The 19,551-nt window shown below is 44.2% G+C and overlaps 1 protein-coding gene across 2 annotated transcripts in view; it reads left to right on the plus strand.

Annotated features, from left to right (window-relative positions):
* Nucleotides 1–17,567, plus strand: part of LOC147121776 (regulator of G protein signaling 8-like) — a 37,304-nt gene extending 19,737 nt beyond the window's left edge. For both annotated transcript variants that reach the window (XM_085982269.1, XM_085982270.1), the window contains 4 exons: nucleotides 4,259–4,369; nucleotides 8,222–8,283; nucleotides 15,984–16,150; nucleotides 16,757–17,567. In XM_085982269.1, the coding sequence (XP_085838395.1) occupies nucleotides 4,259–4,369; nucleotides 8,222–8,283; nucleotides 15,984–16,150; nucleotides 16,757–16,957 (541 nt within the window). In that variant the 3' untranslated portion in view covers nucleotides 16,958–17,567. The remainder of the gene's footprint in view (nucleotides 1–4,258; nucleotides 4,370–8,221; nucleotides 8,284–15,983; nucleotides 16,151–16,756) is intronic.
* The last annotated feature ends 1,984 nt before the right edge of the window (nucleotides 17,568–19,551 follow it).

Consider the following 19,551-nt stretch of genomic DNA (forward strand, 5'->3'; position numbering starts at 1 on the left):
TCTGATGGCCGGGGAGTTCAGAACCAGGGGTCATAGTCTACGGATAAGGGGTAAGCCATTAAGGACTGAAATGAGGAGGAATTTCTTCACCCAAAGAGTGGTGAACCTGTGGAATTCTCTGCCACAGAGGGCGGTGGAGGCCAGTTCATTAAATATATTCAAGAAAGAGTTGGATATATTTCTTAAGGCTAAAGGGATCAAGGGATATGGGGAGAAGGCAGGAACAGGGTACTGAATTTGGATGATCAGCCATGATCTCATTGAATGGCAGAGCAGGCTCGAAGGGCCTACTCCTGCTCCTATCTTCTATGTTTCTATGTTTCTGGCTGGGATTCTCGGCAATCGGTAGCCCCTATTAGGAATCCTGCTGCATGCTGTGCTCGATTTTCCAACCATTATTTTAAATGGCCAGGATGTTTTGTGCCACACGCTCCTGATCTTCCAATATGTGCTGCCTGTGGGGACAAGGCAGAGAGTGAAGCTGCCCAGCCCTAAGCTCTGGAATTCCCTCCCGAAGCCTCTCTGACTTTCTTTCCTCCTTTAAGTCACGCCTTAAAACCTACCGCTTTGACCAAGTTTTTAATCACCTGTCCTAATGTCTCCTTATGTGGCTCGGTGTTAAATTTTGTCTGATAACGCTCTTGTGAAGCTCCTTGGGACGTTTTACTACATTAATAGCGCTATATAAATGCAAGTTGTAGTTGTAGTAGTTGGAAAATGGCCCCTTTGATGAGAATCATTTATATCAAAAGACATTATTACCCTGATGAAAAATGGTAGAGAAGTGAGAGAGAGGACAAAGATACTCCCTCACTTCAATCTGCTTTTTCAGTTCATTCCTGGGCTTCCCTTGCGCTCTCAATTCAATTCAATTGAAATCGCTTTATTGGCATGATAAGGTACATCTTATGTTGCCAAAGCATCAAAATACATTTATGGTTGAACACATAAACGCAGTTCTATTCATACAGTGTATAAACAGGTATACCCCCGAGTGTATAAATATACATTCGTATTATTTATATATACTCTCTCTTGGCCGGACTAATGCGGTGTCCCAGGCTTCTTAATAGGGTCATTTCAACCTAACTCACCGGGCGGGAAATCCATGGGATCGGATGAAACGTCAGTTTTATACCTCGCTTGATATTACTCTCCATTGATTTCAACAAAGAGTAAAATCGGGCGGGGGTGTGAAACCAGTGTTGCACCCGATCTAGTGAGTTTCCCGACTAGCAAATTTGGTTGAAATTGACTCCATTAGTCTCTCTGCCAGACCGGAAGATCATGCTCTCCAGCTACCCTCAAGGCATGCTCTTTGGTTGTGATGCCGTCTCACTCGGTATCTGGACGTGATGCACTCTTAGTTTCTCACTTGGCCTTTTTTGTCTCACTTATTCTTATTCTCGGATGCTGTCACCTTTTTCTCTCTCTCTCTCTCTCTTTCTGTACTTTGGTTTTGCTTCCTTTCTTGCTCCTGCTTCCCACGCCATTTCTTCCTCTTCCCACAGCTGCGCAGATCCATTGTTTCAAACTTTATGCTGCAGAAATGTGGAGACTATTTTGCTTCACTGCACTGCATCAAAGAGCAGTAGGCGATATGCTCACGCCTTGGGGTTCCCACAGGCAAAGTCCCAGTAACGACCATGGCATGAGGCGTTGAGTCCAGGTCAATTTTCATTCACCAGTCAAAGACGGCTGTAAAAAGCAGCATTAGCAGAAGCATGGGAGCTTCCTGATTGGGACGTGTGCATGGGAAATGGGGGAAAGCAGGAAAGGCAGAATGGCGCATCGTTAAGAAAACAAGAAAAATGCTCCCAGCATCCATTTTCCAACACTGTGGAGCTAGCATGAAATATAACAGCAGTCGTTTTAATTGTTAGGAGGAAATGATATGTTACATAAGGGGTGACAGGATGCACACAACATGGAGTACATTAATGAAAGGGGACTTGGGCCAACGGATGCCAAGTCAACTAGAAAAGGGAATGTAAACCAAATTCAATCTGTGGTGTAAACATAGCATTTCATTGTTCAGCTGTCTTCAGTACCTCTCAAAAGATTTGTTTTTACATTATATAATCACACTTGTTACATGCTTCAGCGATTTCCATTATTTTCGATGTGAATTCTCGTCACTTAGATTCCCCGGGGCGGGGACGGAGGGACAGGGCTAAGAAAGCACACAGAGTTCATGGTGAGGCCAGTTAATATCAATTTAAAGGTAGCCAAAATGGAGATATGAATCCTTTGTGTATTTACCACCTTCATATTTCCCTCTTACTGAACAGGACATAGCCAATATGAAAGTGCAGCTCCCACCCACATTGCTGCTCCATTGACACTTCAATATATAATTAAATGACTCGCTGTTTTATATTATGTCCCACATGCAGCTCATTAATCCTCCCATGTCCACATTTTTCGTCCACCTCTGTCATCTAGTGAGACTGTTGAAGATTCTTCTCTTAACTTTCCCATATTGCACTAGATCTAATTTCTGAAAGTGCTCAGCACACAATTAAAACATTAACAATCCTGTTCTCAGTATTACTTTGACTTACTTCTTATTCCTTTTCAAAATGCATTTCTCTGTCAGATTGGATCATTTTCATTATGTTCCCACTCATCATCTAATCTGATTATCAAGTTCTTTTCTGCAATTACTATAAAGATAGAACTAAAGATAGGTGATTTCACAACAGCAACTTTGATTAAAATGATACAATGAACATCCACAGTTTGGACCATTTTTCTATGTATACAGCTGCCTATATAAATCTTAATGCGGAATATACACTTCCACATCTCTTCAGTGCAGTGTATGTATTATTTAAATTCAAAGTAAACTTACTTATATCCAACCCCACAAAGGCCAGATGTGAAACATATGTTGTCAAAAATTGACCTGCACTGATTTCTTCCCCTGCACATCTTTAGTGCATGATGTGAAGGTAGTTCTTATGACCGTCACAAAATTCAGATATCCTGCCATGAAATACGTTTAAATTGAGTGACATGGAGTATCGACGGCCTGAGCAAATACGGTACAAACCGCTTAAAGGTGTTTTCAAGCACAGCACATCATGATGGTATCTCGGCATTTGAATTATGTTTATAAACATTGGTTAAGTTACAGCAGCTTGTAATTTGATTTTAGATAACGGCCTGGAATTTGCAGTGGGTAACAACAGCGAACTAACAGCGTTCGCTGTTATTACCTCTTTGAAACTGACCGCAACTTCAGGATTTAGCGCATGTGCATTCTAACGCGGAAATCCTGAAGTTGCGGTCAGTCATTCACTGCTCTGACACTCGGGGGGGCTCCCCAGCTGCCAATCAGTGTAATCACTTTCCCACAGTAATATCGCTGTTAAATACCCCATTAAAAGTTAGACACTTTTGGATTAGGTGTAACTGGGGTTTTAACAGCGTATTGACTGCTAAACAAAGGTTATGGCCCTGAAAAACGAATTTTAATTTTGTGGAGTGTCAAATTGAACCATTTAAATAAAAATTACAATTTTTAAAAACATTTTCTAAAGTTTGTTCATTTTTATTTCAGGTTTACCTTTTCCCCAATCTATGTTTTGCTTTCTAGCATTTAAAAAAATAATAAAAGGAGCTTACTTCCTGGTTCGCTGTCAATGAGAATTCTGCATTGTGATTGGCTGCTTAGACAGCTTGTTGATGTCACAGCAGCTCGCGTTGGGGATTCCCCATTAACTTATACTGCTCTCAACTGAACGTCGGAAAAGCCGAACTTCCCGCCACAGAGATCGCCAGCGGCGAATGCCTTTTCATCAGCGCTGACCGTAAATTCTGGGCCAACGGTTCTTCTGTACATATTGTATCTGTTCATTACTTTGCTGATTTAAATGCTATTTCTGACTAACTTGTTATTTCATAAACTCAGCGCATAGATCTTGACTTTGCGCAATAGTGTAAAATGGACAAAGGCAAATCGACAGCCTGTTTTACATCTCTTCCCATTTTTATTTACATTGCAGCCAGCGGAAATGAAAAAACTGGGGAGAGATGTAGCCAGGCTATCACCCGTTTTACACTATGGCACAAAGTAAAAATCTACCCCAGCATATTTATGATGTTATAATATTTCGGGATCATTGATGTTATGAAGCAATCCCTACTGCGAACCTTTCAATGCACATTTGCTTGCTAAATATATCACATTGTACAGGACCAGGAAGCAGGAATACCTTTCAAAGACTCGAATTGTTGCTGTGTCTTTCCACAGGGCCAGAGCAATGAAGACCCGACTGGGCTGCTTATCACAGAAATCCGACTCCTACAGTGACTTCAGCACTTTTCTCCCCAGTAAACATGAGAAGCCAATTAGGTGTATGAAGTGAGTGATTTATTTTCTTGTGGGGGGAGGGGGGAATAAAATCATCAGTTCTAAGTGTTTAAAGGGGTACGGCATTCATGAAACATCTATTTGCCAAACAGCAGAGAGAACCAAGCATCATTTTCAATGCAACATCATGTACTAGTGAGGCCAGGATATCTTCCAACACAGCTTACATCATTGCACCACTTGTTTGTAAACAGAATGAGAAAAGGCTTGCCAGACAGTTAGACAGTGCCTCTTTAGAAGTGACTCAATCTCAGTAATTTATAGTCATTCATTAACCACTTGCAATTTATAACAGTAAAGCTGGTTTCTTCACTTCAATCAAAAGCTGATCATTTTTCTTTGGCATTAAAACAGTTGGGTAGTGGAAATCTGGAACTCTCTTCCCCAAAAGGCTGCGAATTCTGGGTCAATTGTAATTTTCAAGTCTGAGATCAACAAATTTTTGTTAGGTAAGGTTATAAAGGGATATGCATCAAAGGCAGATAAATGGAGTTGAGGTATAGATCAGATTAAATGGCCGAAGAGGCTAGAGGGGCTGAATGGCCTACTCCTGTTCCTATGTTATTATTGGTCTTTTGAGTGCAGAATAGATATCTTTTAAAAGGCACAATTTTTTTTTGGGGGGGAAGGATGACGGTTAATAAAAATCAGTCAAAATACAGGTAAACAAATTCAGGAAAATTCTAAATGTTATTGAATCTGATATTCTAGAATAGATTTTTTCCCCCTGTTCCATCAATCATTACTTTCTGCGATGAAAGGCAGAACTGTACAAAATTAGTCAAATGGGTCTCATTTTTTTCCTTTGGTGAGCAGAAGCAGATGTGCAGACAGCGATAATATATAACAATTTCCAATCATTAGTCCTTTCAGCAACAACAGAAAATGCAAGTCTCCATCTGGCAGACCATACACGTTATAACATTATATTTGAAAGATGGTAGGATAACATGTTAACTGTTAACTTCAGTGGGTAAAGTGTACTGGAACACGAGCAGCAGAGTGGAGTGATGCAGGCTCAATTCCTCACTCCACTTAGTTCCTAACCTTGGCTGTACCACCACGGGGAGGTTTGTAGGAGAGGGAGGAACATAGGAACAGGAGCAGGCCATTTAGCCCCTCGAGCCTGTTCCACCATTCAATGAGATCACAGCTGATCTGTAACCTAACTCCATATACCAGCCTTTGCCAAATATCCTTTAATACCTTTGGTTAACAAAAGTCTATCAATCTCAGATTTAAAATTAGCAATTGACCTAGTATCAACTGCCATTTGCGGAAGAGAGTGCCAAACTTCTACCATCCTATATGCGTAGAAATCTTTCCTAACTTCACTCCTGAAAGGCCTGGCTCTAACTTTTAGGCTATGTCCCCTAGTCCTAGCCTCCCCAACCAGCAAAAATAGTTTCTCTCTATCTACCCTATCAGTTCCCCTTAAAATCTTGAAAACTTTGATCAAATCACCCCTTAACCTTCTAAATTTCAGGGAATACAACCACAGTTTGTGTAAGCTCTACTCGTAATTTAACACCTGGAGTCTGGGTATCATTCTGGTAACCTCTACCTTTTTATATTCGAGTCACACAGAATCACAGAAACCCCACAATGCAGATAGAGGCCATTTCGGCCCATCGAGCCTGCACCGACACATATCCCACCTGATCCCCGCAACCCCCACACCAACACACATCCCACCCTATCCCTGTATTTAATCCCCCTAACACTAAGGGTCAATTTATCATAGCCAATCAACCTAACCCGCACATCTTTGGACTGTGGGAGGAAACCGGAGCACCCGGAGAAAACCCACGCAAACACGGGGAGAATGTGCAAACTCCACACAGACAGTCGCCCGAGGCCGGATTCGAACCCGGGTCTCTGGCGCTGTGAGGCAACAGTGCTAACCACTATGCCACCGTGCCTATAGATATAAAGGCCAGCATTCCATTGGCCTTTTTGATTAATTTCTGTACTTGTCCATAACATTTTAACAATCTATCTACATGGACCCCTAAGTCTCTTTGGACCTCCAAGGTTGTAGCTTTTCACCATTTAGAAAGTACTCTGTTCTATCCTTTTTAGGTCCAGAGTGGATGACCTCACACTTGCCTACTTTGAAATCCATTTGCCACAGTTTTGCCCATTCACTTAATCTATTAATATCTCTTTGTAATTTTATCTACATTGCTTACAATGCTGCCTATCTATGTGTCGTCAGCAAACTTGGATATGTGGTTCTCTATACCATCATCTTTGTTGTTAATAAATACAATGAATAGTTGAGGACACAACACAGATCCCTGTGGGACACCACGAGTCACATCTGTCAATTAGAGTACCTGCCCATTATCCCTAGTCTCTGTCTTTTGCCGCTCAGCTAATTTCCTAACCAGGTCAATAATTTGGCTTCAATTCCATGAGCTTCAACTTTAGCTAACAGTCTCTTATGAGGGACTTTATCGAATGCCTTCTGGAAGTCCATCTAAATAAAATCCATAGACATTCCCTAGTCCACTATTTAGTCACCTCTTCAAAAGGAAGTAAAATTGAACAAGTTGCCACCACCAGGACACTGCCAACTGTCTCTTAGCAACCGGTTACGTGTAGCACTGGTGGTGACTTGTGATCTGCTGGGTGTAAAAGATGCACAGATGGCCCAGCATGAGGCACGTGAGCAGGAAAGGAATGGGGGAGGAGGGGGAAGCGGATGATGCTTTGATGGGATGAAACATTCTTTAAAAAGACAGAAATAAATCACAAAAAATTAAAAATCACAAAACACATTTGCAAAGCTGCACGATACGCACCATAGTTCTTGTAATGCTGTGGGTAGGTTTTTAGTAATTGGAGACCCTTGTCAATAATTACTATTAGCAGCAGCAAAGGAAACAAGCGATTTAAGTAACTGATGTGTGTTTCCTCACATTAAACCAAACAGGCAATGTGTGTTAAGAGAGGGCACAACATTTAATGCATTTAAAGTGAAGCTTGATAAGTGCATGAGGGAGAAAGGAATAGAAGGATATGTTGGTAAAGTGAGATGAAGCATGGTGGGACGAGGCTCATGTAGAGCATAAATGCCAGCACAGTTCCGTTTCTGTGCTGTAGAATTTATGGGGGAAATTTTACTTCCTGACGCGTTGGGAGCGGTGGAGGTGTCCGTTTGGGTTTCCCCGCATGCTGTGGAGCTTTAACTCCACAGTGTGTGTCTTTCGTTATTGATAGGTTCCCCACCCCGAAGTAAGCCTGACTGACAGACTTGGCTTCCAGACGTGTGGGAAACATTCCGGAGAAGGCTGCAGGACCAGGTTGGTCCGAACCCAAGGGGGGTCCGATCCCGGAGAGGGGGGTGTTTGGTGGGGGGGAGCCTGGAGGGCTGGGAGGAAGCACTTTCCTGGCCCAAAAGGAGTGCTCCTGGAGACTGTCCTCGCCTTGCTGCAGCTGCTGGGCTTCCCAAGGCCTGGGAAACCCAGCTGGCCACAGGCTAAATCCGAGGCTTCCAGTCGTATTAACATATTTAAAATGCCAACCCACCTCCTGGGAGCAGGTTGACTGCCCGCCCCTTGTCCCACCTCAGTAAAACTCAGAAGTCAGCGGGTTGGAGCTGGCTTCCTGACACGCTTTGATTTTTTGTCCATTTAACCCCCCACCCGCTCCTCCATGTTAAAATTCCCCCCTATATAACGTGGAGTTACGGAGAGGATACAGTTGGATGCTAGAAGCAGGACGTGACAGGACATGTCAGGGTAGAAACTGGTTCTCGCTCAAACTTGGGGATTATAAAAATTAAGCTGGAATGATTTGACAGGATAGTAATTGTTGTTATTCTCTGGATTTTCAAAGACTGTCAACAGAGGAAGCTGTGCAATGGACCGAATCATTCAGTGTCCTTCTGGCTCATAAGTGTAAGTACAGTGATAGTTTCATGTACCAACTGGAACACTAAATGCAACGGAAGCGATGATTAACAAACCATCATTCTAGAACTGATTACAACCACGCGATGAAGGAAAGACAAGAGCTCACACGAGTTAATAACACCCCCAAGCACACTTACTAATTTAACTGTATGTTTGTTGTCGAAATAAAATTTTAAAAATATTTTTACTTTTAATTCTTTGTTAGTTGTGTTATGAAGTGAGTCCCACTTAATTGTTCTGAGTAATCGGGAGGAATGCTAACACCCCCCCACACCCCAGGATGGACGGGAGAGGTTAAATTCTTTAAAACTCTGAAACCTGACACCAACACGCCTCGAACATGTCTTCTTCCAGTTTAACCGGGGTTTGGGGGGGGGGGGGGGGGCGTTTGGGGTTGAGGGAGGGCGAGTAACCTGTTCTCCAGAGGCGGGCCTGGAATGTAAATATGTTAATGAGGCTGCGTGCCTCAGATTTTAGCAGTCACGTGGATGTAACTGCAGTGGGCCAGGTTTCCCAGGGCTCGGTAAACCAGGCAGTTAAAGAGAAGCAAATACGGCCAGATCCATCAGTGAAGTGCTTTAATAACAACAGAAAATGCTGGAAAAGCTCAGCAGGCCAGGCAACATCCGTGGCGAGAGAAATAGAGTCAACGTTTCAGGTCGAAACCCTTTGTCAGGACTGCAGTGAAGTGCTTTTCCAGCACTGCTTGTGGGCCAGCAGGAGCAGGAGTGTTTACCCCACCAGCCCAGCCAAGCTAACCTGCCATGAATGACCTCCTTCCCTGCGATCCGCTGAGCGGCCTCTCCGCGGCCTCCAGGCCGACCACACCCACCCCCCTCCTCCTCCGCGGCCTCCAGGCCAACCAGCACCACGCCCCCCTCCCCTACACCCGATCTCGAGGCTGACCCCCTCCCTCCCGCCCGCATTCTCTAGGCCGACCACCCCCCCCACCCCGCGGCCTCCCGGCCAACCCCACCCCACCCCGCATTCTCCAGGCCAACCAGCAGCCCCCCCCCACCTGATCTCCAGGCTGACCCCCTCCCCCCCCGCCCGCATTCTCCAGGCCAACCAATCCCCTCCCCCCCCACCCGATCTCCAGACTGACCCCCTCCCCTCCTACCGAGTTCTCCAAGCCAACCTCTGCCACGGTCTCCAGGCCTACACCCCCCAAGTATTCTCCATGCCAATCTCCTGTCGAGTTCTCGAGGTCGACACCCCCCTCCCCCCCCACTGCGATCTCCAAACTGATTCCCCTCCCCCGCGATCTCCAGGCCGACCCATGATGCCACCCCTGCCCTTCCCAATAATGCAGCGAAGAATCACATGGAATAAACGACGAAGGAAATTATGCAAATAGAAGCCTTCAGGCCATAAAATGGTTAAACGGTATGAAAGCACAGAAGCAGATTATGCAAATAACTATTATAGTTCAACTTTTAAAAAAAGACGGGGCCAATATTGTCTTCAGGTCTATGTCAGTTCCAGATGTTTTAGAATATGCGCTAATCTCACCAGAGGTCCAGTACGAACTGTACTCCATTCTCCAGTTTAATTATGCACAGCTCCAGGTATGACATCAGCAGTAAAAAGTGAAAATTGCTTGTTAGTGAAATTTAAAAGGGATGGGGACAATTAAAGGTAAGTGTTACATGGGGTCAAAAATTTCTGGAGAGTCCAAAAAGGCATCTCAACCCATCGGCAACCTTTTGCCGAGGCTGAAGGATGGGGAATTAAGGAGTGGTAGATCAGGGGAAAGAGGAGGCCGAGGGACTGCCACAAGTCTGCGGACAAGTGATGGAGAAGTCCAACACCTGCCATCCCCTCCCGCCCTCCGTCAGATGACAGCTGATATCGATGTGGCGCTGCATGAGGTCCTCACAAGGAGGGTGGCTCGCTGTGCCTCTTTATGGCGTCACCCCATAGGTTGGCACCACAGGGTGCCTGGCAAGGAGGTACAGCCAAGTCTTAGAGCCACAGCTGGCCATTACTGCCCCATGCATGTGCAAGCTCTCTGCTGTAAGGTAGCCGCAGGTGTCCCTACGACAGATGGTACCGTTTTGCATTTGCAGACCCTGAGAAGACAGATCCCTCCACGCCCCCACCGTCATTGGCAGGTAGTTGTGCCAGCATCTGAGAAATGGTTGGTTTGCACCTTGCTGTATGCAAATAGGCTGCTGCGTTTGCCTACAAAACAATGGTTCAAAAGCAGTTCATTGGCTGTCAAGCACTTTGGGACATCCTGAGGACATAAACAGCATTATACAAATACAAGCTCCTCAGAGAGGCAGTTCCAATGCCAGCTCCAGGCCTGACTGGAAATTGGTGCAGGGTTGCAATTAGGTGGTACTTTGGTGGAATAGGTGCAGATTCGGGGGTGGGGGTGACACCCACCGGATAGGAAATTTGGCCCACTCGTGTGTTTAGTTAGATGGTGAAAGTAAACAAACATTCATTCAGCCCTTCTTTGTTCTCCAGCCATGTCGTGCATGTAAAGATGGTCGTGTTTATAGGACAAAAGCCCGTATTTCACGACATGTCTAGACATTATGGAAATATGTCCCTTAAATTCTGATTCGATCTGTATATGGGGCTCACAGGCAAAATTCACCTTTACAGCTGCAATCTGGAAATTCACACGGTCTGCCGGCCTTAGTAGCTGAATTAACATTTTAGTAACCCGGGGCAACCTAGCCACTACAGTATTTGACACCCAAGTTGAAACAATGGCCTGATATTTACGGGGAGACAGTGAAGGCCATAAATGGCCGAGGAACCCAGCAAGGTTGACAGCCTGGCTGGCTGCTGGGCAGAATAAGCAGCGGCAGGAGACCGTAGCCGAGGACTCTGGGGGATGGCCCCAGGCAACTTGGGAGGTGGAGGGGACGGAGGAGAGGGGCGAGCTCCTGCACCTCCCAGCCCACAAGGAGTGCTGAGAAAGGCACCTTGTGGATCTGACAGCTCCCACCTCCCTTTCACTGCCGAGTTTCCCGGCCCCCGAGAAACCCACACAGCAATGCGAGAGCCCGATTTAAATATGTTAATGAGGTGTCCCACCTCGCCACGACACCTCCGCCGTAAAAATAGCAACGGGCGCGGGTTGACCCTGGCCCTCTCCCACCCGTTATGGGGGGTTAATATCAAGGCCATTATATTTTTTCAGTGTTTTGTAGCTATTGCAGTTTATTTTCATTTACTTTTTATTTTATTTTCATTTTCTTGTTTTGATTGCTTGTTTGAGAAATTCGCTGGAAAAAGGAAAAAGAAAGACTTGTACTTATACAGCGTCTTTCACAACCTCAGGACGTCCCAAAGAGCTTTACCGCCAATGAAGCACTTTTGAACAGTAGTCACTGTTGTAATGTAAGAAACCCAGCAGACCATTGTGCACAGCAAGCTCCCACAAACAATAAGGTGTTAATAACCAGGTATAGTAGCCTGGATTTTAGCCGGGAGGAGAGTTCTGTGTGGGGGCGCTGTTGTGAGGTCGGGAAACCCGAAAGAACAGGTTTCCCGAATCTCCTGCAGAATTTAACTGCAGGGCTCCTTTAAGTGGAGTTCCTGCCCACAGGCAGTCTGATTGACAGGCTGGAGGCCTTTCGGGCAGGAAGCCTGCTTCACAGGGCAGGTAGGGGTAGGGGGATGTCTGATGGTGGTCCGGGGGAGGGGTGGGAGTGGTTACTAGGTAGCTTGTTGGAACTGGAGGAAGCACTTCTGTTCCTCCTGGCCCACAAGCAGTGCTGTAAAGACACTTACCTCATGGATTCAGCACTTCTCGCCTACTTTCCCGAGGCCTGGGAAGTCCGGCCACCTGTGGTTAAAAATAGAATCACTGTTAAAATAAAGGCATGCAGCTTCATTAAAATAATTAAATGACCAACCCACCTCCTGCGAGTGGATTGGTTGACCACACCTCACCCACTTCCGTTAAAACCGGAAGGAGGCGGGTTCGGTTGCTCTTCCAGATTTTTTGCACTTTAACTTCTGACACGACCCCAACCCACCCATTTTTGGGAGTTAAGATTCAGCCCAGTGTCTTCAAAATAGTGCCAGCTGTTCTATTACATCTCATCTGAAAGATGGCACGTCCGACTGTGCAGCACTCCATCGGTACTGCTCTGGAGTGTCAGTCTGCATTTTGTGCTCAAGTCGCTGGAGTGGGACTTAAACCCACAACCTTCTGACTCAGATCGCGAGATCTACCAACTGAGCCAAGGCTGAACAAGGTTAAGTTAGTGACGCTCAGCTGGAGCACAATGAGACTGCAATTAGTGTTTCCAGGCTGCAGGAGGGAGCAACAAATCAACCAACATTGCCAGGCCTGAACCCCATTCATTAACCCCTACTGGAAAGTATTTGGATGTCAATGAAGACCAGACTGGGCTTGGCTGTGATGCTGCCACGGTTGACAAGCCTATTGATGCTGACTAACCAGGCTTACACACAAAGAAGCAAAAGCAAAATACTGCGGATGCTGGAAATCTGAAATAAAAACAGAAAATGCTGTAAATACCCAACAGGTTAGGCAGCATCCATGGAGATCCGGTGCTGCCTGACCTGCTGAATATTTCCAGCGTTATCTGTTTTTATTTCAAACATAAAGAATGTCCTTTTGACAAGACAGGAGAAACCTGCCAATACACAGGAGGCCATTCATCCCATCATGCCTGTGCCAACTCTCTGAAAAAGCTATCAATTAGTCGCACTCCCCTGCTCTTTTCCCATAGCCCTGCAAATTTATCCTTTTCAGGTATTTATCCAATTCCCTTTTGAAAGTTACTATTGAATCTGCTTCTACCACCCTTTCAGGCAGTGCATTCCAGATCACAATAACTCGTTACAAAAAGAATGTCTCCTCATCTCCCCCCGGCTTTTTTGACAATGATCTTCAATCTGTGTCCTCTGGTTACCGACCCTCCTGCCACTGGAAACTGTTTCTCCCTATCTACTCCATCAAAACAACAAAACATACCTCCGCCCAAATCACAATTCAGGCATGGAAGGAAGAAAGGGGGGAAAAATTGCTCTTGTGTGGGTTGGAGTGAAAACAAACTGAATACTGGGGAGGATATTCCCTTCACTCACCTTTCCCTTCTCCCACACTACAGACAGCAATTCTTTCTGGCCTTGGCTGTAGTGGCTCAGCATACTGGATGTTACATTGAGTCAAGGAGTGCATCTTGAAATGGTACAACACAATAAGGTGATGGAGAAACATATCAAACATTTTTGCATTCCTGTATTTTTCTCATGACACAGAAACCTGTGCTTATTGAATGAAGCCATCAATCATTAATGGTTCAATACAATTCTAAATTGGTATGGTAACGTAGTGGTTATGTTACTGGATTAATAATCCAGAGGCCTGGACTAATAATCTGGCGACATGAGTTCAAAATCCCACCACAGCAGCTGGAGAATTTAAATTCAGTTAATTAAATAAATCTGGAATAAAAAGCTAGTACTGTATCAGTAATGGTGACCATGAAACTATTGGATTGTTGTAAAAACCCATCTGGTTCACGAATGTCCTTTAGGGAAGGAAATCTGCCGTCCTTACCTGGTCTGGCCTCCAGACCCACAGCAATGTGGTTGACTCTTAACTTCCCTCTGAAATGGCCGAGCAAGTCACTCAGTTGCAACAAACCATTACGACAAAGTCACTGTGGGAGTACCTTCACCACACGGACTGCAGCGGTTCAAGAAGGCAGCTCGCCACCACCTTCTCAAGGGCAATTAGGGATGGGCAATAAATGCTGGCCTTGCCAGCGATGTCCACCTCCCATGAATAAATAAAATTAAAATTCTAGATACTGCATAGATTTTCATCGAAAAAAAGTCAAAAATTACAAGAGCTGCAAAAAATATGTAGAAATGTATTATGTTTACTTAAGAGTGCAGTGATCCCAGAGAAAAAAGCTGGACAATAGTAAAAGCTCAAGTCTGGCAAAAGAATAACTTACTGTGCAAGATCTTTAGGTCAAAAAATATTACTGTAGTACGTGTAGCCAAGTCCTCAAAAATCCCTCTGTTCATTTCCAAACATCTTAAAGCCAGCTGGATAATGTAAACAGAAGCATAGTTACAGCACGATTGTGAAAGATGGAGATATTAAGTTATTGGGTCCTGTCCCATTGACCTAGAATCCCAGAGTATGGCTCAAAAACAGGGTCAAACCAAGGCTGTGTTACCAGGAGTAAGCCATGGGAAAAGAGCCCTTGTCATGTGCTCTGTTACGTTTCTCACAAACGCGTCTTCTCATGCATCTTAAATGGTTACTATGTGATCATTATTTGGATAATTGAAGGTGGTATTTAAACAGTCACGGTCACAAGGAAAAGCTGGAAATTTCTGCACATACTTACCTTTTGAGTTTAGGGAGTGTTGTATGTAGAAGGTAGTCATGCAAAGCTATTGGCCTAGAAATTCAGTTGCGTAGCACTCGTTTTTCGGGCACTAACTGGCCTTCTATGCCTCCAATATGGCGGGCAAGAAACGCACGCTCATTACACGACGGCAGTGCGCTGCCGTCATATTGGTAAAGGTAAAAAAATTGGCGTGCAGCGTCCACACCTGAAACGGGGTGGGGGAGGTGGGTCTAACGCCTGTTGGAGGCCCCCTCTGCAAGATCGGTAGGCCCCGAGGTACCGGTTGCACTCAGGAAAGCCAGGTCAAATGTGGCCGAACAGGTGGGTGTGCTCCTCCCGACCCCACATTCAAAGAACGTGAGCAGCTGCCGACCACGGTTTCCCCCCCAATCGCCGCCACAACTCCCACCCACCCCACCACCACCACCTTCCCAACCCAATATTCCCCCCATTCTCGATCCTCCCCCTCCCCTGACCCTTGGTTGCTGGCTCAATGGTAATGAGGCCCAAAGCCCAATATCGGGTGCGCCTCGGGCTTCACCATTCATTTATTTCCGGAATTTCTTGGCTTTTCTCTTTTACATAACATGATTCATTAAAACATTTTCAAAAAGAGGAGTTAGAGTATTCAAATCTAAACTATATAAATGTAGGTGTAAAGGTTCCAATTCATTGAAGCTTCGGTTTTGATCTGTTTGCAATATAGATTAGCCCAAATGTAAAGCCTACAATGTAGGGAGAGCTTCCAATGGATAGAAGGGGGTGATTGGACACTTACTAAATCATGAGAAATGAAGGCAGATTTTTTTGGCAAAACTAACAAAATGGTGTCACAAATGTGCTGAATTTATATGCAGGATTGGCAACATTTATCTTTTGTACATGACCCAGCACAAGACCAATTTTTTTTTAAATTTCAATAAAAAGGGGCAAGCTAATCGCAAATCTGAATTGGACCAAAATTCCTGCCACTCACAATTTGACTCAATTAAGATTTGGAAAATGCTTTTGGCACCTCTAGTCACACCTGCGAAAACAGGACACAAAACAAGCGTCTTGCCAAAATAACGATGGTCTCATGCAGCCATCACTATTTCCAAGTGCTCCTGCAGGTGTTAGGGATGCAAGCTGGAAATTCCCAACAAAATTGCCCCTTTAAGATGTTTCTGCACACAGAAATGATATTTACAGTTTGTTAAAGGAGGATTTTTGTTTAAATGTGGAAGCTTTAGGTAATATTGACCCGAGCAACAGAAACAACAAATAGAAAAAAAAATGTTTAAGCTGTGGTAACCACTTGGCATCCTTTACCCTCACCAGATGGTCTGGCTGCCTTCCGAGCGTTCCTCCGCTCAGAGTACAGTGAGGAGAACATCGAGTTCTGGCTGGCTTGTGAGGACTACAAGAAAACCAAGTCACCTGCAAAACTGACTTCGAAGGCGAAGAAGATCTACTCAGAATTTATAGATGTTCAAGCTCCAAGAGAGGCAAGTATTTGATTCTTTAAAAACACACTCGACTGCAGGGACGTGAAGTGTTTAGTTTCTTACTTTCAACTGCAGACAAGGTTACACCTGACCTAAAGAACTGTGCCGAATTTCAATGTAGCAAACAAGTTCCCAATTACAATCCCATAAAACAGGCACAATGCAAAGATGCATCACCCTGAAGCAGTAATTATAAAGCCATATGCTCATTACCCAGAATGAGCTTAAACAAAATCTTACTTACATGCTCATTAAAAGGGGCTGTTTCTTCATAAAGAGAGTAGCTTGTTAGCCAGTGCACCATGATGGTGACATAAATTTAATAAAAATGCATCATCACATCACTTGGATGCAATCTCAGTGACAAACCCACATAGGAAGACTTGCATTTATACAGCACCTTTCACCACCTCAAGATGACCCAAAGCAGTTTACAGCTAGTGAAGTACATGGCTCTTTTCTCGCCCCCAACCCCTTAAAAATGGACAGTGAGGACTAAGCCCATCTATGGGCAGAAACATAACTCCCTCAACTGTGCTTTTTCCAATGTCAGTACATGTCCACAGCAACCAGCGTAACCTACAGTTCATTGTCTGTCTCTCTCAGGTAAACATCGATTTTCAAACGCGGGAGCTCACCAGGAAGAACCTGCTGGAGCCAGGCCACGCCTGCTTTAATGATGTGCAGAAAAGAATCTACAGCCTAATGGAAAGGGACTCTTATCCCAGGTTCCTGAGGTCAAAGGTTTACTTGGATGTGCTAAACCAGACACAGAGCAACAGCCAAACACAAAGGAGGTTCAGCTAAAAAAGGTTGCACAAAGCAAAGTGTACACGCAGAGTTCTGTCATATTCCATTGTCTGCGCCATCCAAGTCATGAATTTTACTCTGCTGTTGTAAATTATTGTTGCAGTGAAGATGGGATTGATGGAAAACTTTCCTCATGGTGCTCCCTTGCTCTTGGTTTCCAACCATTACATGGAACGCAATTTCTTTTGACAGCAAATCTTTACCCATATGGACTTGTCCCAGTGCCAGTCTCCTGTGCCCCAGCTTACCTTTGCCGTCAAGTTATTTAAAGATATTTAGGATAATAGTTCTGTTTTTTAAACCATCCAAGGCATGTCAAAACAACTTTTCCTACCTGTAACTCTTTGAACTGCAAAGGCGCAAGAAGATCAAGTATACAACATTTCAGTGCACATGTATTTAAGTGTTCGAAGTGAAAACAGTTGTTTTAAATCAAGACATTAGTGTTTGTGATACAACGTACATTTTTTGGTTGAACACTGTGGAAGTGAAAAAGACCCATTTTTATTAAGTGCATTTCCATTTGTATATTTATCATCCCCGCCCCCTTCAGTCTGAGTGTATTTATTAAATGAAACATTGAATAAAATGTGTTTGTGAGGAAGCATCATTGTTTCTGGGACGTTGACTTTAATCATTTCGGTATAAAACTTTGAACAGGAAAAATTGATGCAGTTAATTCTAATTGCAGCAGATTGAACTATAACAGCGTATTGAACTGCATTGTAATACATTCGCCCTCCAAAGATATAGGATATAATACACTCATTATCTGAATGGCTGCCTTGTGCTCTAAATCAGTAGTCAGCCATCTTAACAGTATAGCAATATAGCAAAGTAAAAGCTTTTACTCAATTCGTTAGTATTAAATTCCACTGAAAATGATATCTATTTTTCTTACCATTTGCTTCTTTTCTCCCCCTCCTCCAGAAACTTTTGACTAGTACAGGTGTATGGACCCTCAGTGGCTTTTCCGATCTTGTACCTCACCCAAGTGGCCATTCTTCATATCTGTAAACCTAGGCAACACCTATTCAATTACCAGTGATCCCACAGCCAAGCCTGATCTTTCCTCACCGAATGTCCACAGGCATACGCTTTCCAGGAGCAGTCACTGCAGGGGATCTAGATTGGAAACCCTTGCTGATTCTTCCCCTTCCCTAGCCCAGGGGTGCCAAGACTATTTGCAGTGGCCGATTCTGCTGTCCTGACTAAGATCAACTACCCAAGCATTGAACCTGGCACCTTGCTGGTCTCTATCACTTAGTACCACCCCGAGTTGTGACCCCTTCCCATCAGGCTGTCTATTTTAACAGAGTGGACAAAGAAAAGTCACAGAACCATGGTTAGCATTTGATCATATTTACACAGAAAAATCTTTCATGTGTTTACACCACAGGATTCATTTTTGTTTTTAATGATTTACAGCAGCCTCCATCCCCCTTCCCTTGTATTCACAGAACATCATGTTCTCTCTTTCAATGGGGGTCTGGGTCTCCAGCTGTTTAGTGTCACCAGAAGCCAAGAAAACAAGTCCAGTGTCTGGGGCGATATCTTCCTGACAACAAGTCTGGTTTTCTTGCTGTGCAGTTGTTCTGGCTGTCCATCACTCTCTGCTCACGAGGCAAAAGGGTGAAAATAACAAGGTTTCATTCCCCATGCTGTCCCCGTCACAGAGACGCTTTGAGTTGAAGTGTTGTGCAATAAGGTCAGTCATGTGAAGCCACTTTGTTTACGAGGACTAGTACTGCAGTTTAACGGAAATGTCTGTTAGTTTTACATTTGGAGGGAGTTGCAGTCAGTCAATCAGATCTGGCCAGTGTGGCACGAGAAAAATAATACAGACTCCCCACCACTTACACCGTCCACACTTAGCACAGGCAGCTGCCTATATCGGGAAAATAGTACCAACCATTTGCCATCACCATAGGTGTCAATTACAAAGGCATCGCTTATAACGTATTAAGTGCACAGACTATTTCAGGCAGTTCAACTTCAATAAGACCTTACCCTGTACTGACCGATTTCAGCCAAAGTTGGGTCTTCAAGCAGGTTCAATCAGCTGTTCGCACCTCATTAAAGTGCGATTACCTTCGTGATGAGATTCTGGAGGCAACTGCTAACAATTAGGAGAGGCAGTTGCTAAGTGAGAGTTCCTGTTTTTTTTTAATATGTTGGTTATTTAACTTTTTGGTTTGACCATCCACCGCTTATATCGGGCAAATCGCGTTAACACCAACAGGCCAGCTGTACGTGTTGGGGACTGTAAAGTGTGATCATTTGTGTAACAAAGAAAAGCGTAGTAAGTGAATGAAAAAAGTGAAATTCAGGTTTAAAAATGAATGGAGATTAATTAAAAACACAAATTTTAAAAGCAAGAAATTGCCATTAAAATCATCAATGGAATCCATTTTACTTCTCCATATAAACATTTTTAGTAAAGTGATATGATTACAATTAAACACTGTAAGGCCATTAGAATAGATTTCAAATGTTGCATCATATGATCGGTAGCACAAATATCAACAAACACAAGATAGAATTACATAGAATGTACAGCACAGAAACAGGCCAACTAGTCCATGTCGGTG

This window comes from Somniosus microcephalus, chromosome 3 (assembly GCF_052327205.1).
Source record: "Somniosus microcephalus isolate GS21.2 chromosome 3, FLI_Smic_1.0, whole genome shotgun sequence".
NCBI classification, from domain to species: domain Eukaryota; kingdom Metazoa; phylum Chordata; class Chondrichthyes; order Squaliformes; family Somniosidae; genus Somniosus; species Somniosus microcephalus.